At 48.7% G+C, this 24132-nt stretch overlaps 1 protein-coding gene across 1 annotated transcript in view; it reads left to right on the top strand.

The window, feature by feature from the left end:
* Positions 1-11458, top strand: part of MDGA1 (MAM domain containing glycosylphosphatidylinositol anchor 1) — a 126065-nt gene extending 114607 nt beyond the window's left edge. Inside the window, exons 15-17 of the mRNA XM_042821995.1 lie at positions 9286-9416; positions 10132-10240; positions 11162-11458. Coding sequence (XP_042677929.1) covers positions 9286-9416; positions 10132-10240; positions 11162-11253 — 332 coding nt within the window. The 3' untranslated portion in view covers positions 11254-11458. The remainder of the gene's footprint in view (positions 1-9285; positions 9417-10131; positions 10241-11161) is intronic.
* The last annotated feature ends 12674 nt before the right edge of the window (positions 11459-24132 follow it).

Genomic DNA, 24132 nt, shown 5'->3' with positions numbered 1-24132 from the left:
GCTGATTTTCCTAATGAGTGTGATTCACTTCCCTCTAGGCTTTTGAAAACAAGTTGCTGTTAGAGCTAAGTTTGTAAAGAAAAAATGCATTCCGTTTATATGTGTGTATACATACATATATATATATATATGTATCCTTTCTTTTTTCATTTGTTCAAATGGGCTCTTGGCTTTACGCATTCATCCATCAATTGATGCGTATTTAACTAATGTTCTGTGCAGATGTCAAGCAGTTTGCTGTGGCCCTTGTATGGGGCCTTGGATAAACTGTTGTCTCTTCTAATAGTATCTGCTTGGTTCTCCTGGAAGTTAGTCAAATACCATGATCATGAGCAAGGATTTTAAATACCTGGCAAGATAACTATAGATTTGTAAAGTGTCATTCAAACTCTATAAGTTCAATAGAGTGGCTCTGAACCAAAGGCTATAGAATGACTTCAATAGAAGTCATTGCTCTTCTGAAGACCCCAGTGAGCTTTGGATTCTAGCCAGATGGGACCAATACATTATCTAATCAAAGTTTCTGAATAACAAGAGGCAGAGAACTCCCTTCAGTTACTCTTCCTGAAACCCAGTAAATTGTAGGTTTGATTGGATGTTGATTCACAAACAGCGCCACAGCATGCTTGGCACAGACTGCAGTTGTGGGACTGAATTGTCTTAACCCAAAGAGCTTGGTTGAAGACTGCTATAAAAGCTGAAGAAGACATGGAGAGGAAGAAAAAGGATTCACATATGGGTTGGCTGTATGTCCTTTCTGTTCTATGAATAATATGTCTTCATGTCGATGCAGGCATTCTGTTATTATCTTCAGTCCTGGAGCACTGATCCTTACCTTTTCTTGCTCCTATATAATAGTGTGCCACTCAATCAAGTTCTTACTGCAGATAGATAGCTACTGAAATGTTGCCTTCTTCAAAAATCCTCTTCTGCTGTTTTACAAATCATGATCTGACCATGTTACTGCTGCAGAATTTGTTGGAAAGGATGGCAAGCACAGATTGCTGACACAGATGCCCTGAATGCCCATAGACAATTTTTACTTCTGCTCACCTAATTTGAGTCACTGTTATTTGTCCTGTGGGAAGCTACAACTACTACAACCCCCTTCCTGCTCAGCTCTGAGCAAAGGATTCAGATCGGACTTGTGGCGCAGCCTTGTGAAAGTTGAATGTCAGTCAGGATGTACTGCAACCTGATCATTTCCTGGGATACTGGGTGCTGTGTCAGTTATTCAGTCCCTGAAATCACTAGACACAAAACAGTTAAGAAGAAATGCTTAAGCTCTAAGTGCCTCTTTGGATTTTTCTTTAGCGCTCATGGGTCACTCTTCTCTTCTCTTCATGGAGCAGTTTCATAATTGTGCAAGTGGAGATTAAAATTGGTGTACCTCCAGAGAACCCCCCTCAGGTGCTCTGACAGGATAGTTGTGGGGCAGGGGACACACCTATCTTGCACTACTTGTGCAAACATTCCAGCCTCTGTTTGAATTTCAGCAAGACGTGATTTTGCAACACGTATTGAAATACTTCCCAGAAAACTCAAAAATTCCCAGTGTCAGTCATTACCATTGCTTCTAGGAGTGACTACCTTTCCCAAAGAGAGGCATCCCAGCACCTGAACCACTGGAGTTTGCTCATCCTGGCTGGGAGTCTTACTGTCTCAGCCAGTCCCCTGGAAATTTCTCAGAATAAGCGTAATGAGATAGGAAATGGTATAGAAGTCTCTAGTAACAATCCATCCCATCTCAAAGCTGGGAACACAGCAAGCTCTAACAGCTTCCCTACTGTGCGTGAAGAGGCCATCATCCTCCCCAGTTTCCAGATCTGAAACATTCAGGTTGGATATTAGGAAAAGCTTGCTATCCAATAGAGTGGTGAGGCAGTGGCACAGCTGCTCAGGGAGGTGGTGCAGTCACTGTCTCTGGGAGGTGTTCAAGAGCTGGGTGGATGTGGCAATGAGAGACATGGTCAATGGCCATGGTGGGGATGGGTTGGCAGTTGGACCAGATGATTTTAGAGGTCTTTTCCAATCTTAATTCACCTCTTTTTGGGTCAGGCGGAGGATGAGGTCAGAGACCAGATTTTGAGCAGTGTCTTCAGTTTAACAGGAAGAACGCATGATCTCAGCTGCTCATTCCTGCTGTCTTGCCTGCATCGGCATTGCACTAAAACAGCCCATCTGCTCCAAGCCCTGCAGCTGTGCAGCTGCCCTATGCTTGGCTCCTGGGGCTGGGTGAAGATGGGGAAATAGGCTGTTAATAGGGATAGAGACAGCGTAAGTACATCTGCTTCTGCAGGGTTTTTGTCAGCCTCCTCCTGACACCACTTGTATCCAGGGGGCTCTGCAAGTCTGCTTCCCCTCTGACTGAGGTCTTTCCAAAGACTGCCCTCAGAAGAGATGCAGGGTGAGCCTGCCTGTTGTGCTCTTTTAAACCTGGCAGTATGTGTGAAGCAGACCTCTGTTTCCACTTGTCTGAGAGCAGAGCACAGTGCGTGCTCTCAGTCTGAGAACTGAGAGCAAAAACTGCTCAAAGGACCCAGCTGTCTCTGGTGGCAAAGATGAAAGGGTCAGCTATCAAAGCTGGGAGAAGATAGAGTGTTTGCCTTGAGGCATCTGGGCATGTCACAAAACAGAGGGTAAACGAGGAGCACGCAGACCTCATGGTAACTGTGCTTCACTCTGCTCCTTGAATCTGCAAAACTGGTGGGAACAGTTACTTCCACATTATCTCCTTGCTCTGCTCCTTGCACTGCAGTTCTCCACTGTGTCCAGCTCAGTGTTGAACTGAGACAGTGGTAGGCACTGTCCTGTGCTCCTCTGCCTATGGAGGGCAGGAGTTCTCCAGGAGAACCCAGTGGCAGAGTGTCTGGACTGAAGGCAACGGGGGTCTTGGTGCAGTGGCAACCTTGGCAGAGGGAGGACACTCTGAGCCTGATGCTGTAGCCAAACTGTCCTGTGGGGAAGGATATAGCCTGTTCACATTGTCCCCTGCAAAACATTTAAGTACTGGAAGGAGGTGTGATTAAGCAAGCTGGCATAATGAATCAGATGTGGAGTTGGCGAAAAGCCTGAGGACTCCTGCTTCTTGTCTTTTTAAATGCCAGACTGTTCTCTCCCTCTGCTCTGTTCTGGCTGCATATCTGACAGGCCTTTGTTCTTCTGAGATGGCATTAATTTAACATTATGGAATGTGGGTGGGTTTTTTTTGTTTGTTTTGGTTTTGAATTTCTTAAACCATATCCTGTTGTCCATAGGCGGGAAAGCCTGTCACTGGTCAGAGAGAACTTCTGAGGGAATTTTCCCTGAAAAGAGGAGGCAGGATTTTACTTTGTACACACAGCATCAAAAATGGATGTCTTGTATCGTTCATCTCTGTATGCCAACTCTTTCTCTAATTAGACCACAGATCAAATGAGCAAAGGAGCTCAAGCATAGCTCCACTGCAAGTCTGCTCCTACCATATCACCATCTGCTCTCCATGTACACAGACAGGTGGGGATGTCCTAGAGAGAAGGAGCTGTAGCTGTAGTCTGCCAGTTTACCTCCCATTAGCACTTCCATTCCTCATCACTTAAGTAAGGCATGATGGTGCCACTGCATTTATCCCACTGCCCACATGACCCAGGTCTCCACCCAGCAAGTCACCTCAGGTTGCCAGCCATCTGTCCACCTTGCCTCTTCACAGTTTTCTCCATGCTGGCCCATTCCTTCCATCCCAACACTCATATACATGCCAGGCAGGTCACATAGTGATGGATCATAGATTGGTCTGTGCAATTGGCTTTGTTGTGTCAGAGGATATTGCTTCAAACCCATCCTCATCTGATGGTATTTTGAAAAGTCAGGGGTGAAAATGCATTTTTTTTCTGATTTTTTTAATCCCCATTAAAATCCAAGATAATTCCATGCAGCAAGATTTAAATGATTTTCACAGGTCTGCTACAGGGGAAACATTGCCAAGCAAAACTTACCACATTGCTGTTTATTCTCAGAAAGTCCCAGCTGCAGTAGGGAACTAGAGACTTTGATTCCCCCAATCCCTTTCATCAGTCTCTGCAGCATAGCACGGCTGAAAGAGAATCCCATAGCAATTAGCAGGCCTGTGACATGCTTAATGTCTCTCTGAAGCCAAAGGGAATGCCTTACAAGTAGAGCTGGGATAGCTGTGCTTTCCAAACTCTGACCAAGACTCTGTTTCCTTGGTATTAATGAGCTCTCTGAATTCTCCCGCTTTGATTTTGCTGAAGCAGTGGAAGGGGTCTGGGTAGTGAACCTGTGAGTAGTCACGGAGGGCCCTGCACACCAAGCTGGGATCAGTTAAAGACACATTGAGGCAAAGTTTCTGCACAGCCAGTAAAGCAGCCAAAGGGCTTTAATTGCCTTATTCCACATATGTTAATGTATGAAGCATCATTAGGTACTGTGGAAGAATAAATATATCCTATCATGGCACAAAGACAAGACATTCTTGAAAATTATGACTCAGTAACAAGCTGATATTATTTCTCCGTCTCAATCAGTGCCACAATTGTTTTTCTGCTCTTTGCTTCCCAGCTCTCAGAGCAGTAACTTTTCCCCACAACACTGTAACTGAGAACACCAGCCTGATACTGACTGCTCTTCATTAGCATCCATTTAAATGAGAGAGGGAGAAGGAGAGACGGGTATTTGTTCCGGGGATTATGAGCAGTAATAGATTCTTTCTGGGGACTTTCATTCGTTTCTGGGATTTGCCTGCACTAAGCTTTGGGCTTGTAGTTTGTGATCAGTGGTGTTACACTAAACCACACTTAAGGAAGTGCTCAAAATCCCTGTAAGAAAGATAAGAGCTCTTTTCTCCTTGGCCTGGCTTTAGCCCTGACATTAGGTCTGCAAATGACTCTGTCAGGCTATATAAGGTCTGAGTTGTCTCTGCCTTGGGCACTTCCTGCCACAAATCAGCTTCTTCTCATCTCGATTTATCCTGCTTACAGCTGTGATGCTCTGAGGACTCTCTGCTCTGGATTCCCCTCTCTGGCTGGCCTCAGCTGGGTGCCAAACCCAAACCGTTGCACCAGCCAGACCTCCATAGGTAGCTGATCCCCTGGGATAACCCCATCCCACAGCAGGAACACTGTAGGAAGGCAGCAGGGAGCCATGGTGGGATCACCCTGAGCCTGCAGCCACCCCAACTCCCAGCTGTGAATCCTGGCAGCCTTTCCAGTGCTCACAGAGCTCTGCCGTGCCTGGCACAGCACGCTGTCTCCTGGTGCTCGGCTTTGTCCTCCCTTCGCTTTCTGGCTGTTCTCTTCCTGGCTTCCACCCAGAATGAGCTGTGTGCCCACCCCTGCACACAGTAGCTTGTACCCATTCCACTTTCCCCCTCCCAGCTGCCCTGCAGAGAGCCCTTGAAGGGTGCTCTGCCATCCCACCTGGACTGTGCCCATGGTGTTACCTTTGCAGACCCTGCTTCCCTCCCAGTGCTGCCTGTGCTGGTTCCTCTGGATCCACGCTGCTTTTCAGCATGACAGTGAAATCTCCATCCCACAGAAAATGAGAGGAGACCTTTTCTTCTCGTGAGAAGGTAACATTTAAAGGCATCCCTTGGGCTACTCTATCTGGCAGCCCAGCTGGTGCTCTTTTGTGTGAGTGCCACTCTTGAAATGCCAGCTTTGGTCTTAAAGGCAGTCAGCAGAAGGCAGGGCTCGCTCCCACTGTAATTGATTCCTCACTGGCCTTTATTCTCTCTTTTGTTTGGAAAGAAGGAATAATACAGATTGCAAGAGAAATGTGAATATAGTCTTGTTTGGGGAGAGGTAACAATAGGATTGTCAGTGTCCTGGAATTTTTCTTGTGTTTGTCTGTCTCTGGTCAGCTGGAGAGATTCAGCAGCAGATACGTGGCCTGCCTTTGTGTGTGCCTCGCCACCAGGTGCCATTAGGAAATGCCAGACACATCTGATGGAGGAGATGGGGAAAGAGCATTGACTAAACAAATAGGTAACAAAACTGCCAGCTGGCTTCAGACTCTGACACCAGAAACTGGGCGTGATAGTAGTACAAAACCAGATGGAGCTGAAGCTTCATCCATATTTAGTTTGAAGAGCTGACATCTTTGCCGTGCCTCCCAGAAGCATGTTCTCAATGGTGACGTTCCTAGAGAAAGAGGGTTTTGTGGTCCTTCCCCAGCCTTGGAGAGGCTTTGTAACTTAGGTGGGATTGCATGCAGGTTGTGAGGAGCAGATCTGACCCTCCTTTGCAACTCTGATTTGTAAGGCAGTCGTGGACACGTTGCTTGGCTGTTTTGACCCTCAGTTTTCCAGGTGTAGACAGGTATGGTGAAACATGGCATGTTGTGGGCAGACAAGGAAGCTTCCTTTCCAATTTCAAACTGCTTGAAGAACACCTGCTTGTGTTCAGTATTGTTCTGCTGGAGACTTTGGGGGCCAAAAGGTTGAATGCTTCAAGGACAGCAGGCTGTCAGCGAGGACACGCTTAGGCTCAGTTTCGGTTCAGGCCAGGTATTCACAGCCAGTGCTTTGGGGGCACTAACTTGCATTCCGGATGCTTTTATGAGTACCTTTCTATCTCACCGTCTCTTTTATCCTGCAGCACAGCAGAGTTCATTTGCTGCTTGATTTGTCTCAATGCTGGCTGCTCAGCCAGGCTCTGGTGTAGTAGATCCTAGCTGCCATCCCTGAGTGAGGCTGGAATGGACAGCAGTTGACTTTAATCCTTGCTTGCTGGCAGCTCCATATCAGTACTTAATTTAGTCTCAGTCCCTCAACTCACCAGCTCTGACTGCTGTAATTAGCTGCTCTGAACACGCTCATGTTGACATTGATCTATGGGGTTATGTAGATCCTGTGTGGGCAATCAGTTTGGCTAAGGGCTCCAGTGAGGACTAGGTATTCTTCCTAGTGAGGCTTCCCTCCTAAGTTGCTTCTGAGGTTAGGAGGGCACCAAGAAGCCAGAGGCTCAAAACTGGTTTTTCCAGAGGCTCCCATGCTGACCCGTGTTGCCAGGAGGGAGATCCCACTTGCTTACTTCTGCCTGAGGTTGTGCAGTGGCAGCTGATCAAAAGAGGAACAAAGTCACCTTACTCCTCATTCGAAGTGGGAGACTCAGAACCACTGGGGAAGTAGTTTGATATATTCGATATCCTAATATTTCCAGACAGAAAAATGTTTTCCCATCCTTCTCTTATTCATTTTTGAATGTCAAGAATTTGAAGGGAGGTATTAGCTCTGCAGGCTGGCCAGAATGCATCCCAGGTGGTGGGATGTCTCCCTCCCTTCCTGCTGTCTTGCCCTCTCCCTGTTAGGTCGGGTGTTCATCTATTTATCTCAGCCAGCCTTAATGCTAGTGCTTCTGAATATTTCCAGTCAATAACCATGCCTGTCTTTTCTCAGTTCACTAAATTATACACATACTTCATTCTTTTAACCTTTTCTTGTAAGTCAGCCACTCAGAATCTAAACATTTCATCATCTTTATTATGCATCTCTGAACTCCTTGTGATGTATCTTGCTCTCTGTCAGCAAGGCACTCAGCAGGAGTACTTCCAGGTCCCTGTCCTTCATACAGTACCCCTAGGGCTGACATGCCAAGAAGGATTTCAGGATACTGTATAGGAAGGAGGTATATAAGAAAGTCTCTCTTCCTATCGCTTTCCCTGAGCTCTCATTGCTCCCAGAAAGCCATACCCAGGCAAGAAGGCAGCATCCCAAGTGCAGATAGACTATGGACATTTAAGTAAGGGTTGTTACTGCCTCTCTGCTCTCAGGGGTAATATGTCTGCGTATCAGAGACACTGATGAGCAAGAGAGTGACTAGAGTCCCCATTGATTTTTTGGTTCATCAGCTGAATTGAAAAAAAGAAAGTGTTTCAGTTCAGCCCTGAATGAATGTTTAAAAAAGTGTTTTTATTGAAACAAAAAAGGGGAAAAAAAAAAGTCAATTAGGGAGGATTACTAAAAAGATACAGTAGGTTGACAGTTTTATTTGTGGGTAGAGGGGGGATGTGACACTTTTCAAAGTGAAAACTGGAAATGTTTTCATATATGTTGGCTTTGTTTTTGTTTTAGTGGCAGACAGAACCTTTTGGGAATTGTTTGATAGAAAGGGCTTAAAGCCAGTGCTGATTCAGAGTGTTTGTGTCCCTCTGAAAATGTGGGAGCAGGCATGAGAGGCAGTGCTACGGAACATCAGAAAAGCACATTTGTGTGCTTCAGGGCAAGTAAGTAATCAGGACAAGTGGCTGCTGAGGACACAGGTGATATTTCTAAGGGCCAGGATCAGGAAAAACTGTAGACTAAATATGCCAGGTGACAGCAGTGGAAGAGGAGAGGGGAATGTGTGTCCTAGGACTCTCAGTTCAAGTGGGATATGGACCAACTGGTGTGGATCCAACACACAGTCATCAGGATAGAACAGGAGCAGAAATGTTAGGGAAGAGAGGTTGAGGAAGCTGGGCTTGCTCCATCAGGCAAAGAGGAGGCTGCTGTCAGCCCTTGACCACTAACTGTTTGAAAGGCAATTACAAAGGTCACAAACCCAAACTCTTTTCATAGAATCATAGAATGGCCTGGTTTGAAAAGGACCACAATGATCATGTGGTTTCAACCCCCCTGCTATGTGCAGGGTCACCAACCACCAGACCAGGCTCCCCAGAGCCACATCCAGCCTGACCTTGAATGCCTCCAGGGATGGGGCATCCACAGCCTCCTTGTGCAACCTGTTCCAGTGTGTCACCACCCTCTATGTGAAAATCTTCCTCCTAATATCTAACTTAAATCTCCCTTGTCTCAGTTTAAAACCATCCCCCTTTGTCCTTTCACCATCAACCCATGTAAACAGTCATTCCCCCTCCTGTTTATACGCTCCCTTCAAGTACTGGAAGGATCCGTAGTATTACACAGTATAACAGGGAACAGCAGCCTCCAATGGCATCACTGAAGGTCTGTGCTGGACTTGGCCAGACAAAGCCATGCTGTCTTGCTCTAGAACTGCAAACAGCTTCAGGCAAGAGGTTGGACAGGACGCCTGTTTAGTTTCCTTGCAACTAGCCTATCTGCCACTCACTTCTTGTGTAAGGCCATACAGCTATGTTACGAACTGCTGCTTCTTAATTTCCTCTGTCTTCATCTGGGTACATATCCTTCTTTGAAGAGCCCAGGTAGATGAAATACTGCCAGTGAGACATGTTTGTCAACTCAGGAAAAGGAACTGTGCCAAGGGTCAGCCCAGCAGATTGGGTTTCCTGCATACCCCATGTCACCAGCACCCAATTTCTCTCCTACAGGCTCCTTGAATCTGCTGGTTCGCGTGCGGAACAAGCGGGCCATCGACACCCAGGTGTGGTCACTGAGTGGGAACAGGGGGAACATGTGGCAGCAAGCACATGTGCCCATCAACCCTCCTGGGCCCTTCCAGGTAAGTCAGGGCCACAGCCAAGGAGCTGCATACCAACCACCCCATCCATGTGCTGTGGGAGCTCTGCACCCCCATGGTCACTGAGGCAAGGCAAGAGCTTAGTGCAAGCACAGAGGTCACAAGTGACTTTGATTGCTGGATGCTTCTCAGAGCACGTTCTACAAGAGCCCACCCCCACTACCCTTCTGGTTTAGGACTGTAGGGTGGCTTGCAGATGTGAACTAGGCATGATGTATCTGCTTGATGGGCTATTTATGAATACCAGGAAGGTGTGTGGCTTTGTTATCAGATGTTTTACTGCAGGTGCTTTTGCCCAACAGGCTACTTGGCTGCTGTAGGGTTGTTTGTGAGATCTGGGGCTATGCAGGCTGGTACAATATGATACTGTGGCAAAATGCCCAGCATGCTTTTGGGTACTATAAAATAATAAATAAGGATTTAGTTACTCTTGCGAGTGCTGTTCAGTGTTGGTTTTGCTAGTGCAAAGTACTTAATAAAGCAGAACTCTACATGCTCATTTATTACACTGCAGACAGTACACAGAGGTTGATTCTCTACTCTGTGGGGCTCAGCACTCTAAATCCTATGTGTGCTGGAAAAACAGGGAGAAGTCATTCACAGGGGAACCTGGTAAGAGCTGGTTTGCTCCTTGCATGGGAAGAAAGCAGGTCCTCCACAGCTTCACTCTGGGCTCTGCCCCATGCTCTGATTGCAGATCATCTTCGAAGGCGTCCGGGGCACGAGCTATGAGGGAGACATTGCCATTGATGATGTCACTCTGAAAAAGGGGGACTGTCCAAGGAAGCCAATTGGACCGAATAAGGGTAAGAATGTGAATGCCCCAGAGGAAAATGAGCCAGCGGGAGCGCACATATGAATGGTGTGCTAGGGACGTTCCCCTAATTGCTGTGCACATTGATGTATTTATGGGGCTCGACAAAACGGGCTCCATCACTAGAAGTTAGGAGAGGGCCTGTCAGACTTTTAACTTGTTCTTTATAGTCATGAGTTAGCAAAAGCTCAGAGGAACAACTGGATACTGTAGGGGCTCTGCTGCCAAACACCAGTATGCTGAAGACCATGCCAAAGAACTGGTGTGGGGGCGTCACCTCCAGGCAGCTGAAAGCATTCCAGAAAATGAGAACTTCATTCTCACTGAGGTTGAAGCCACAGCAAGGTGCATGAACAGTATGCAAGTATTAAGTCTTTGAGTAGGAACCATTGGTTACTCAACCTGCCTTGTGCCTTAGTCCTGCTGTGCCCTGCCTGTGTCCTCGATAACCTGTCCAGGTGAGCAGGAGAAAAAAAATGGTTGAGAAAGTGTTCCTGTCAACAATTTTCATAATTCCAGTGGTGAAGGGGAAAACAAAACATCTAAATAGTCAAAATACCGTAATTTTTCAAATTTCCAATGTAGTTAAAGGTTCTCAGGTGGCCAAACTTTAACCAAACCACAAAGAGAACTTTTTCCATGGCTGAATTTGAATTATCTGAGGAAGAAAGGAAGGTTGAATTGCAAAAGCAACCAAGATTCAGCATTTTGGGCCTGGAAATGAAATAATCTGGTGAAAGCCTTGAAAATGTCCAGGGAGGAGTAGAAAGACCTTTCATTATATCTGGGATGTGCTTCGTGGTTTGGGTGTGAGGAGAGACAGTGACGCTGCTGTGCACTGACTTGTTTGATGAGATCTGCATCTTTCCCATCACTAATTCTCTCTCTCTCTCTCTCTCTCCTTGGCTGGCAGCGGTTGCTCTTCCAGGAAGTGGGGTTCCAGCCCAGCATGGCCCTTGTCTTTGTGGCCCATTGACTTTCTTCCTTTACATGCTGCTCAGATGATGGCAAGTGAGCACTCCTGTCTTCGGACCGAGACATTCCTGCTCCTTTCCTACTCAGCCACCTCTGCTCCTCTTCTTCCCCTCCTCACTGGCACACCAAAGTGTCCATATGTTACCAAAGACTGACAGGCATGACCACGCAAAGGGATCTGGTTCAGAACTGGAGCACTCCTTGAGAAAGTCATAATGTCTAAGACAAAATTAAAAAATAAAGACAATGTTTTTTAAAAAGCACGTGCACAAGAGAGTGAGAGAGAGAGGAAGGAAGGAAAGAAACAAAAGCGCAGGAAAGAAGGAATTAAAGAAAAAAAAAAAAGAAGGAAGAAATGTGAAAAGCAAATGAAGGAGGAAAAATCTACCCCTATATTTCCTTGGGAATGTCGGACAGGGCTTCCTCAGGGAAGTGGGAACTTGTTTTAAACGAACAAAGAAAAACATATTAAAGCACAAATTTCTACCAGAACAGTTACCTTCTTTACCACAGAGCCTGCAGCTTAGTGGACAGTATTTCACAGCCTTCTCTTCAGCCTGCCATGCTCTCCCACTGGCTGGGGCAGCCCTGCAGTGATGCAGCAGCTGCCCCACAGGCCAGTAACCAGAGCACCCTGCCTCGTCCGCATGTGCTTCAGTGTCTCCATCCATCCACCCTCCAGGCTCTCATGTATTTAATTGCCCCCTGTGCAGTTTGCTTTGGCCTGCGCTGCTGTCCTCTCCCCACCTTTTAGTGCTTCTCACCCACCAGCCTGAAGAAGACGGAGCAGGAATGGACCCAGGAATGGACCCATCCCTTGGATTCCACTGAATGGTGGAGGAGTCCCAACTGGATTCAGCTGCAGTGCAGGCCCCCACATGCCTCTTTCTCTCTTTCAGCAATTCTTGCTGGGTGGAGAAACTATGAGAGCAGATCTGAGCTGCAGGCAGAAAGGTCTCCCAGTGGGTTGGGGTGGGAAGGGGGGAGCAATTACACGTTGGCTTCTCGCTATTTTTGTTGGGATGAGAGCTGTCTCAGCCCTAAACCTAGCATTGCTTCTCTGTCTCTCTTGCATTATTTATTTATTCTAATATTTAACTCCATTGTTTAATTTCCCTCAGCTCGAGCTTTTTGAATGATGGAAAGAGTCAGGCATGTCAGCCTGATATTGCCACCTCACTTCTCAGGCCTTTAGCTGCAGAGAGGGGGAAATGTGGCACAGCACCGCTGCTCAAGGGAGAAGTGGCTGAATTCCATCAGTACGTGCAGCCTTGCAGACCCCAGGAGAAGGGTCTGCCTGCACTGGACAAGCAGGAGCCATGATATCTTTGCTGCAAATGGGAGCAGCAATGGGCATGACTTACCTCCCAGCACAGGGCAGAGTTAGCCCCACGTTACGGTGCACGGGGGGTTACTTTCTCCACTAGCCTCCTAGCTGAGTGGGACTCCTCCCCCTAGGGACTCCTCTCCCCATCTGAGCTCTGTATCTGGAGCACCACAGGTGTGCAGTGAGCACGTAACATAATGAATATATCAGCTTCACTGAGACAACTGTGTTTGTCCAAAATACCTGAATGTATTAGCTGCCTCTTGCCATTGCTCAGCTTCTGGAAACAGCTGATGCCTTCTTTCTCCAGTGATGGAGGGGGAAAGCTTTTATTTAACACCCAAGAGATCCAGTTTGAATTCCTGAACACCAGCTCTCTTTGCTCCTTGGTGGGAGTTCTGCATTAAAACTCCCAGCCAGCATCAGAGAGACATCAGCTCTGAGGGACGAGGGGCCTCCTCCGTACAGACCCTTACAAGACAAGAGAAAGGGGATGAAGAAGCTCTCCCTTGTTTCTGTGGCTTTTCTCCACTTTCCAGAAAGAGCCCTATCAGTCTTCTGTCTCTGCAAGGTCTTTCTTCCTCTTCAGAGTGTGGACCTTGATCACACTGCCTATTCGACAGCTGTTTCGCTGGGCCAGGCAGTGCTGTGGGATGTTGTGGGAGCTTGGAGCAATTCTGCTTCTTGCTGTCTGTTGCCATTTTGACAGACAGTGCCCTCAGCATGTTTGAACTACACTCTTTCAGTCCAATGGTCTGTTCTTCTTTTTGCCTATATTTGTTGGAGGATAGCAGTCATCACCCTCATAAGAATCTGCTTTCAGTCCTAGCAGAGAGGTGATGCTTTCCAGGAACCCTTGGGCGCTACCTGGTGTCTCCTGACCTGTTAGCAGTCTTATCTTGCTGACTCCAGGGGCCTTCCACTGGGCAGAGTAGGAAATAGGAGCATTTTCCTATCAGGAAGACATAGCCCAGGGCAGTCATCTCACCTTCTTCTGGGCTTTGAGGCAGGGATCCTCATGGCCTTGCTTTCCACGGGCTGCTCAGGTCTGTGGGAGGAGGTTGCACAAATGCATTTTGCTGATGTTCACTGGGCAGCAGGGCTGCTGAGGGGTTGGGGAGGTGGAGCCCAAGAATCCAGACCCACGGACAGAGCAACATCTGCAGGGTAAGTGTCTGTGCCCTGCTGCCAGCCCTGAGCCCACCAGGAGGAATGTAAGTGCCTCACAAGCCGACCCAGGGCTCAGGAAGCCCATCCGCAGCCATGGGCTCAGGGCAGAGCAAGCAGTCAGCAGTGAGGCTTTGTCCTCCTTGCTGTCAGGCGCCCACGTGCCACTTTGTTGGCCCTGCAACTCTGGTAAAAGTCTCAGGGAGCCCCTTCCAGCCTAGAGCTCTGCTCCTTTATCTCTGGCTTGAACACGGCTGGCGGTGAGTCTGGTGGAAAGCCCTTAACACAAGTGCCTCAGCTCGTCAGAAGCACCAAGGGTCTCATTCCCCTGACAGGTGTGCAGGGGGAGCATGGCAGAGGGAAGAGGCACTTCAGCAGTGAGGAGCTGTGCAGTGATGGAAGCTGCTGTCCGTGTGTGTGTGTGTGCATGTGTACACGCAGTGGTGGACAAGAGGCTCTGTCCCCCTTCCCAAGAGCAGCAGCGTTTGGGGTTTGCTGCCCCATCCCTGTGCTTGAGGGGGCAGTTCTCCTTGAAGAGGTAATGCATCCCAGGTGAGATGTAAAGCCATGCTCCTCAGCCCTTGCAATTAAAGACCCCCTCACACTTTTCACAGCGTTCTGGCTAAATTACTGTCCTTAAACTTAATTACAGACTGTCGTCTTAAATATCTGTTGCAGTCCCAACCTGGTATATTATGTTTCCCTTCTTGATGTTTTATGTTGCTCCATGCTTATCGAGTAGCTGCTTTATTCCACTCCAGAAGTGGCTGCATTTCAGTGATGGTGGAGATTATTCTGTACATAGAATGAAAATCCCTGCAGAAGAAAAGTGCAATATAAATTTAAGAGACTGCTTTTATTTACAAGGAGACCTCTGCTTGGTAGTTGTAGAAATACATTAGGAAGAATGCTGTGTGGGTGTTAGCCGATATATACTCAATTTCTTCTTCTTTTTTTTTTTTTTTTTTTCCAGGGTATAAAACAGAAAATATGTGAGTGTGCAGGCTCCTGGGTATAAGCTGTAGATATTAGAAGCAGTGACTGCTACTGTGTAGTTACAAGTGGGGCTTACAAAGAAACTTTCATTTGAAACCTCTTTTTGTAGTTGTTCACTGTATTCTGAAAAAAAATATATACATTTTTGTATTATAATTTTCCACGTTTGGATGAAAGTCCCACTAATAGGACATCAACAGGACATTAATCCATAGCTTTGAACAATACAAATGTCAATTCCTACCCCGGCTCTGAAAAGCAGCTCCTGGCTGGTAACAGTAATAGCCTGTTTTCCTCCATGTAGATCAGCCGCTGGAAAACGTCGGAGCTAATGTGTTTCATTTGATGTGAAGTTAAGTAATTTGGAATGCCTGAGCGCAGCTCTTCTCAGCCACACAGGAGTGAAAAATGTTTCATCTCTGTGACAAAACACAGTGCAGCGCACCAGCGGCTGGGGAGCTCCTGAGCTCCGTGGCTGGGAGCAGTACGGGTCTGCCCTGCACAGCATGCCACATGAGAGCAGCCCTAGCAGGAGCCCTGCTTCTGCAAGCAGTGCTGTTCTGGGAGAAGGTAGGGCAGCAATCAGGGGAAAAGTGGGGGGTTGGGAGAGGTCAAATGTTTAGGTGTTTCCTTCAAGGATAATTATGGATGTATGAATGAGCGTAGTAAACACCATACAAATTGTATTCTGCTCTCTGCTGCTGTTCAAAGCATGGAAATCTGATTTCTCTCTGTACAAAGTCCTGTGGGTACACTGCTTCAGAACAGCATGAAAATGCATCAGCTTCAGAGACAACCAGGGTGCTCCCTCTGCAGCCTGCCTGTACCACTCCTCACCAGGAGAACTACCTTCTGTTGGCATCTTTGTGCATTGCAGCTGGGCAAGGATGGTCACCAGGAGCAGGCGGCAGTGCTGCTGGGAGAAGCACTGTTCCACCACACCTTCACAGAGGCACCGGGCGTTATTAAAAGGGAGACCTGCAGGAAAGGTGTCCGAGCATGCAGACGAGGCAGGAGCACAACCCAGTACAGGCTGCTGGGGAAGCCAGGAGCTGCCTCTGTTTGTGTTTTACTTTGGCTCCTCTGTTAACTGCTCGTCCCACTCGGCCTGGGAAGGCGTTTAATGCAGACAAAAGGCATTTGCAGAAAAACAAGTCCTGGAGAGCTCTGGAAATTGCATTTTAACAGGACCCAATTTACACTCTGTGGTAATAACTGGCAGCTGGTTGTTTCCAGCCGGGAGCTGAATAACCCCAGTACACTCAGCATCCCAATTGATAGCTGTGATAGATACGTGTTTTTCAGCAGTCACCCCTTTGGAATAAGACATGTGCCAGTTTGTTTGACAACCTGCCACCAGCTGGCACACTGCAGGGGATTCTGGGCCCTTCTGATGGTTACTCATAGCCTGGTGTGGTCACATCAAATCAGGGACAGCCATTTGTGTGCAGGAGGCCATGAACATCCCCAGGAGCACTGCAGAAAGGTGTGACCCTGGGCTGGGTGTAGGCTCTGCCACCAAGCGTCCATCCTCCAATGGAGGCAGCTCTCTAGGGGGCCTGCAGCAGGTTGGCAGGGCTGACTGAGTCTCAGTAGGCACAAGAGCACACATCCCATTCATAACTGCCTCTGGCAGGTGCTGGGGGCGTGGTGGAGTTCTCGAGTGCTGATGATGGAGCAGGAAGACAGGAGCACTTCAAGACATGTGTTGGCTCCATCAGGGACTTGCTGTGGGTCACATGGTGGCTTCCCCTGTGACAGAAGAGGGCTCAAGACAAACTCCAGGGCAGCTGAGAGGATGGACAAGATGGCATGCTGGCATTGTTCTTGGAAGAAAAGAAGGCTGCACTCTGTGCGTTGCCCTTCATCTCACAGGTGGAAGGCAGTGGGCTCTGCCCTGCAGCTGCTTGGATGCTGGGTGATGGAGAATAATAAAAAGCCATTAGACCTATAAACCATTTGCTTGTATGAAAGGAGGCAGTTTTATGCTTCCAGTAAGTCTTGTCCTAAAGAGCGATTTAGCTATGAACGCTTGGCTTACAGTGAGATATTTTACCCCCAGGGTAGACTCAGCACAGCAGAACACAGCTGGACAGCCCTCGCTTGATGCCAATAGCCATGTCAGAGCTGGTGCCCAGACCTCATTGTTGGCTGTGTTTGAGGCTATAATGGCCAACCCTGGACTGAAGCACTAAGCCAAGTGACGGGTAACTGGCTGCACTGCCATCCTGTGTGTGTATTTCTATGTTCCTCTTGCATACTTGCCAGCCCTGTAGGAAGATACAGGGCCTGCAGCTGCTGCTGTAGCCAACAGATGTCTCCCTCAGCTGAAGGGGTTGGGTTCTGGTCCTGCCATTTTGGCAGCAGGGAGGCTTTCAACTGCATAAAACCCAGATGTTATAGTGAGTATTTATTCCTGGATGGTCAAAACTTGCATAACTATAGTATCAGATAATCTATTTAGGCAGGCCATGGATAAGAGCTGAAATATGCCAGGCATTGGCAGGGAAAGTGAGCAGCAACTGCACTGCCCTCAGCATTACAGCTGCTCTGGGCAGTCACTGAGCCTAAACCAGCTCGAAGGGAATGCTGCCACACTTCCCTGTTTGTTCATATCTTGTCTCACTGGGTCCTGATCTCAGGAACTGGTCACTAGTGTCAATAAACACAGAACAACAACCAGCAGAAGCTGTAGTGGCATGGTCAACTCAGACAGCTCTTAACTTGTGATGAGAAGAGAACATCAATATCTTGCTGTCTTTGAAATGCCATCAGCACTGACCAGGGCAGTATGTTAGGCTCTTTGTAGGGGTGGCAGCATGCACCTCCCAGAGGATGAGCAGCCAGGGAGCCCTGAGCACTGGGAAAAGGGGAGCAAAAGAACTTTCCTGTGAATTTGTTTCCTAGGGGACCCTGCTATGTAACATCCTTGGATGAGAAGACACGCTCTGAGTTTGCTGGAGGTGACCTATTGCTCTTATCAAACCTTGCTATTTGTCCTCTGTTCCTCAACCCTAGCTTTCCAGTGTATTGGTATAACCAGTGGCATCAACTCTGGGTAAAGTCACCTGGCATCAGTGCTTTCAAATAGATGATCTTGGCCTGTTTTCACAGCTCTTGGGACTGTCTGGATTTATCGCTGCACTGCAGAGGGCTCTACAACATGTGTTCATCTCTCGGAACAATCCCAAAATGCCGGAGATGCTACAGACAAATGGCTCTCCTTTGTGTTTTTGGCCACAGCCCTTGCCTAACATCATGGAAACAGTCTCCAATGTCTATGTGGGGAGGAAAAACTGGTATGAGGATGGTTTCACTTGGGTCTTTTTTCACAGCCAAAACCATCCTGCCTGTATTGCATTGTGCCTAGTGGAGGAAGGGAGCTGTCACTCAGTATGCGACTGTCTCATAGGGCAGCAACTGTGGCATCTCCTCCCTTTGGCCAGAGGTGACCATCAGGTGGTGTGTTCCACACTCTTCCTCACCCCATCACCCTGCCCTATATTCATCCTCATTGGGCACTTCGTACTCAGCCTGGAGAGATCAGCAGTAGATCATTCCTGGATCCCGTGGAAGGGGACCACACAAAATCCCTCTCTCAGCTTGCAAGGGGCAGGGAGAATCAGCTCAGGTGCAATGGTGAGCCACTTCAGTGGGATCCAGCACCAGCGGGACGTCGCCAGCCTCATGCTTCCAGGTTGCCAAGGCCAGTAGACAGTACACTGATGGAAGCACTCAGAGACATCCGGAGCTACAGGGATACTGTGAAGGGCAGGGAAGTTTTCTGATGTCTCCTGTTTCCTTTTGCACTGGTATCCTGGGTGGGGACCCTTGGGCAAAGCCCACCCACCTCCATCGTCACCACCATATCTTGTCTCGTCCTGCTCCACATCTCATAGGGTGCCATCACGGTTGTCGAGCGGAGCTGGGACCCTCTCACCCAGTCATCCACGATATTAAAAGCACAAAACACCAAGGGACTGAACTGAACCTTTTGAACAGGGTGAGATGTTTTATAAGCATCGCCTCATCCACCTCCTAACCCTGACGCACCTGACATGTAACGTATAGACTCTCAACATGGATTGTTTCATACAAATAAAGCTGCAATACTCAAGTGGGTGAGCCTGTGTGTCCCTCTGTGCTAGGCTGGGATGATAGCTAGGATGCAGCTCACAGTATGGGCTGTGGAGCAGGGAGAAGCTGCAATGGCAGCCTAACTCTGAGGGGCGCACCAATGTGTGAACGTTGGCACTTCCCAAGTCTGATTACGGCACTGGGGAAGGCTCTCATTCTTGCCCAAACCCCACCACGATTGGAGACAGCCTGGGAGAGAGTCAGAGCAAGGCAGAAGTGACCTCCAAGTGTCCTGTTGCTTTGTACTTCACTAATTAGCTAACCACCTGTTCTATATGTCCTAATAAATGGGGCTTTGCAGAAGCACTCCTGACTTTCAGTGCACTGTCTAGTATAAAATGATACACACTTCTTTAAAAGCAGGGTTCCTGGCTCTCTCAAACAGGGAACCACCATTTAGCTCTGATGACCTAGACTTCTTGCTCTAACCTACGTCTAGGACTTTACACCACCCTGCCTGCAGCCATCCTCACAACCTCCATGCTAACTTACACTGTTGCAATCCTTCCTTGTGAGAGGAGGATGTGCTGCTGTTTAGAAGCTAGGCTGAGGTCCATGCTGCTCCTGCAAGGTGCTCTGCACTATTGATTGCAGAACTGCTACAGCTCAGCTCCTCCTGCATGTGCTGGAGACAATATCACCTCCAAAGGTAAGAACAATGCTAATTTTGTTAAAGTTTGCAATCACTGGGAATGCCCAATGCAAAAGGCCACAAGGGAATGAGTGTTTTGTTTTGGCTTGTGGATTCACTGGTGAGCAATAAATAAAACCTGGAGACAGTGAGTGATGAAGATCAAGACAAGTATTGACTGCATGCTCAAGTGAGTACAGACCTTCACATGAAGCCCGCAGACACAGGTTGCACAGTCATTAAGAAGAGGACAGTAATGCGGGCACACAAGGATGATTGGCTGCACTTTAGGTTGCCAGCTGGCTGAGCATGGGAGCACTGGCTGTGCACTAGTTTGGTTTTTGCACACAACTCACCGGCAACCCCTGTGCCATGCAGGGCTCCCCCAGGTGCCTGGTCTCCACTGTGCCAACATACAAATCCAGGCTCTCACCACAAACTGCACTGCACTGGTAGTATCCCAGAGAGGAACAGAATATTTATTGTGAGCCAAAACAACAGAAAATGTAACAATCTGGATTTTAAACATTCTGACCCTGGTATTTTAAAAAAGACCAGAGGAAAAAAAAAAAATAAATGATGCTGACTGGAGAGAAAGATTTATGGCTTGCATAACAGGGTCAGGATTTATAAGCAGAACAAAGTGACCTAAAAAGACGAGAAGATTTAGAGATCCAGGCTGTAGCTACAGCCCACCGCAGCAGCACCGTGCCAGCTCTGTCAGCCCCAGAGCAGTCACTGCCTGGACAGCCCTGTCCATCAGGTTGTGTGCAGGAGAAGGGAAGGCAAACTGGATTAGCACTGCCCGCTGCTGTGCCTCCAATGTGGCAGAGCTGGAAGTCCCTTGCCCAGGGGAGACAGTGGAAATTAATTAGCTAATGACTGTTCATCGCCTTGGGGAGAGCTGGGATAGCTCTGTGCCTGATATCTCACAGCAGAGGGGAGCATCAGAAAGTGTTCTGCCTCTCCCAGGAGGAGGACTCCCAGCCCGTGCCTGGTGGCTATGTTGCAGCTCCTGGCCAAGCTCCTGCCACATGCCAGCCCTGGTGCCAGCTCATCTTCCTGATGTGCCAGGGCCAGATTTTCTCTTTCCTGGCTGCACTCAGCTTTGTCTGCCTCTGCAAAGAGCTGGACTGCTGAGGGGCCTTCACCTGTAGAGAGATTTAGCCATGGGTCTGACAGATGTCAAATCTGCTGTGAAAATGCCCAGGCTGTGCAGTGAGGTTAACCAGCCCTTTCACAGAATTCCAGAATAACAGGATGGCTGAGACTGACAGGGACATCCAGAGGCCAAGCAGAGACACCCAGAGCAGGTTGACAGGACCACGTCCAGGTGGCGTTTGAAGGTCTCCAAGGAGGGAGAATCCACAATCTCTTTCCTCACTGAAGAGGTGACATCAGAGCACCGAAGAAGGCACTAAGACAGGGATCTCGGTTTCCTTCCCCGAGTTCCACGCCTAGTATCCTGCTGTCTCATGGATTCAGCGGGAGAGTTGTCTTTCACAAACTCTGAGTCTATGGCACTACAAATTCCTCTCCTCTGCTGTGCTCCAAGGACACTGTGAGGCGAACAAAATGGTGACATGGACCTCTATTGGGCATCTCTAGACTGCAAGTGGCAAAGACATTTCCTCCAGTGGAGAACCAAACGCTGCCTTCTTTTGGCATGAGAGCAGTGCCATCCACAGTCCCAGCCATTCCTGTCCACAAAGACAATCTCCCCTGGTATTCCAGTACCCAGCCCAGCCCCATCTCTACCTCTCACTCTTGCTCTGCACCACTGCACGTGCCACCATCCCCCTCCCCAGCCTTAGCTCTTACTTGTGAGCAACTTGGCATTCATGCCTGGGTCTGCAAGAAAGCAGGGAGCCTGAAATCACTTGGCTCCATCTTCTGAGAAAACTGACAACACTGCCATAAAAAATGAAAAATTCCTAAAATAACGTGCAACGTGGAGAAGTCACGTGCTTCTGATGCCCACCACCTCTCCCTCCCAGCATTCCTGGCTGCGTGTGCCTGCCTCATCATTCCCTGTGTCTGTCTCCATGATTTATGGTCTTAATAACTGAGCCCGAATCCAGCTGCCCCCCCAGGGGCTCATAACCAGCCGCCACTCACACTCGTCGCTTGGTACATTCTGGTGCAGTCCAGAGCATATCCTCATAAGAACCCCATCACTTGCTCCTCTACTCAGGAGGAGTCCTGGAGGACTCTGGACACCCCTTCACCTTTTACTGGAAGTCACCATCAGACTCCTGAAGCAGTAGAGCGGGGCATACAGCATTTTATTGGACTCTGGGGCCAAGTGGAGGAAACAAATGAAGGACTAGTTCCCTGAGAACACAGGTATGGAGGCTCTGGGGGTGCCAGTATAGGGTCTGGTTGCTCCATGCAGGCACTGTCCTGCCCCACGAGGGTCTGCTCCCCACTGCAAAGCACCTGCAGCTCATTTATCTGCCAGATCTCTTTTTCTATTACACGTTGCTGTCCAGGGCACTGGTAAAGCCCTACAGACTCCTGGTGTCTGGCAAAGTAAGTGCCTCCTATCTTGCCTGCTTGCACTCCAGTGCAAATAATTCATAAGCAGCTAAAAGGAGGTAAAAGACCCCAATTAGTCTCCAAAGAGTCTGCCTGCGGTTTTCAGAGCTGCTCCGAGGTCTCCCGGCTCCTTGGAGGTATGGCTAACCTCTTGGACTAATTGACAGCAAGGGAGAGGCACAAGCCAGTTTCCAACCTCTAATCCCCCGAAACTCCACACTTTAACCCTGCAACAGCAGCTTGGCAGCTGGTGCCCATCCTGCCCTCATTTCTGCCGATTAATGACTCTCTAATTGCTCCTTAGCTCGCACTGACAAGGTGGGGAGGGTTGCCAGCCTTCACTGTCACAGGGGAAAGGGAGCAGTGCAGGGGGCATCCCAGAAGATCAGAGCTAATGATCCAACCGACTACCAGCATGTGCTGTGTGTGTAATACTTGTTAACAGGCAGTTCCCCTAGGGCTGGCTGGGGAGCGAGCTCCACAAGGAGAGGGCAGGAACAGTGGAATGGGAGTCAAGACAGAAGAGCTCTTGATTTGGAGCACATCTCATTTGCACAAAAGCCGGGTGCCCACCTAACTGAGCATGGTTGAGCAGCAGAAACAGAAATACCCCAGCCATAGTGGGGGGGGGGGGGGGGTGAAGAAAAGGGCAGGTAGGAAGGGATGCTCCATTGAGGAGCATGCTCTGGCTGCAGCTGGGAGGCAGCCAGCCAGCTCGAAACAGTTAACAGCTCTCTTCAGCCACAGCACGGTGATGGATGAGCCCTACCCCGTGGAAATGTCACCGTCTGAGCAGAGCATGAGCTCATTCCCCTCCGCCTCCCATCTCAGCCAGGGGGGCAAGCAGCCCCCATAGCAGGCACTGCAGGGGAGGCCTGGCCTGGCCTCACACCTTTTGGTGACAGCGTCCAGACACAAGCAGCAAACAGAGCCTTGAGCCCTCGGGGTTTGACCCTGCTATCCCAAAGCCTCTTGATTAATGTGAAAAGGGCTCCCCTCCTTTGCCAAGGAGAGGAGGAAATGTAAACGGATGAGGGATGGTCTGGTCAGGCCTTCAACCTTGTTATCTAATTTGAAAAATGGGCAAATGAGATAATTATGGTGAGGTATCGATTCATAGCAACATGCTCCATAAATGCCATAGCAATAACTCTCTGCTCTGCCATGCACAACCCCAGCCCTTCCTCAGCTGCAGAAGGCAAGCACAGGCTCTTCGATTCAGCCTGCATGTGTGCCTGAGGGATGGAGCTAGTCAGAGATGGAGCTGAGTGTGCCCTCACGGTTTCTGCCTTTCTGTCTTCCCCACATGGCAGTGGCCTCAGGACAGTGCAACAGGTACCCCCTCCGTGCTCCTTGCTGAATTAAAGGCTTTTTCTTGCAGCTGAGGCAGCGTTTTCCCTCCCCACCAGTGACCGGGGAAATTGATGCTGTTGGAGGAGCACAGTCACAGCTCCATTCACACAGCTCAGCCACTTACCCTCGGTTTCACCACGTGTAAAGTGGGTGATCATTATAATCCCCTGCCTCCCAGGGGACATCAAGAGTCAATGAATAAGTCATAAAAAGAAGTGCTTTGAGATCCTTGCGTAGAAAATATTCTGGGGCTGTTATTGTTATTGGTAATGGCACATACTTATTCCACTTATTGGCACTTCAAGCTACATTAAAGTCATTCCCTAGATGCAGGAGACTTCACACAAAATATATGACCTTCTGTTCCAAAAACACAGACACCTGCCTGTTGTCGTCAGGCAAATGCTGCCACTTGGCTGTCTGCTTCCTCACAATCACTGCCTCGTGTGACCATTCGCAGCAGCATCTCTGCTCCCTCCTTCCCCTCCAAAGGGTCCTACCCCCATTGCCATGGCAAAACCTGAAAGCCTTTCCCCTTTCCCCATCCTCTCAGCTTTATCCACTGCATCCAATGCTGCTACACCCCCTTTCTCCAGATGGTGTTTCTTCAGTTTTTGCCCTGAATATGTGTATCCCATCTTTTCTGCTTCCTCAATAGCACCCTCAACATGTATACCTATACCCTGGCCCCTACTCCTTCCTTTTGTGGAGAGTATGGAAGTCTGAGATAGTTCATGACTCAGTTTCCCCACTCCCTTTG

The sequence above is a fragment of the Centrocercus urophasianus genome, unplaced genomic scaffold (genome assembly GCF_019232065.1).
Source record: "Centrocercus urophasianus isolate 14NV4802_14NV808 unplaced genomic scaffold, USGS_Curo_1.0 seq_10, whole genome shotgun sequence".
Lineage (NCBI taxonomy): Eukaryota > Metazoa > Chordata > Aves > Galliformes > Phasianidae > Centrocercus > Centrocercus urophasianus.
The sequence above is the reverse complement of the archived record's forward strand: the minus strand, read 5'-3'. Positions and strand labels throughout refer to the sequence as shown.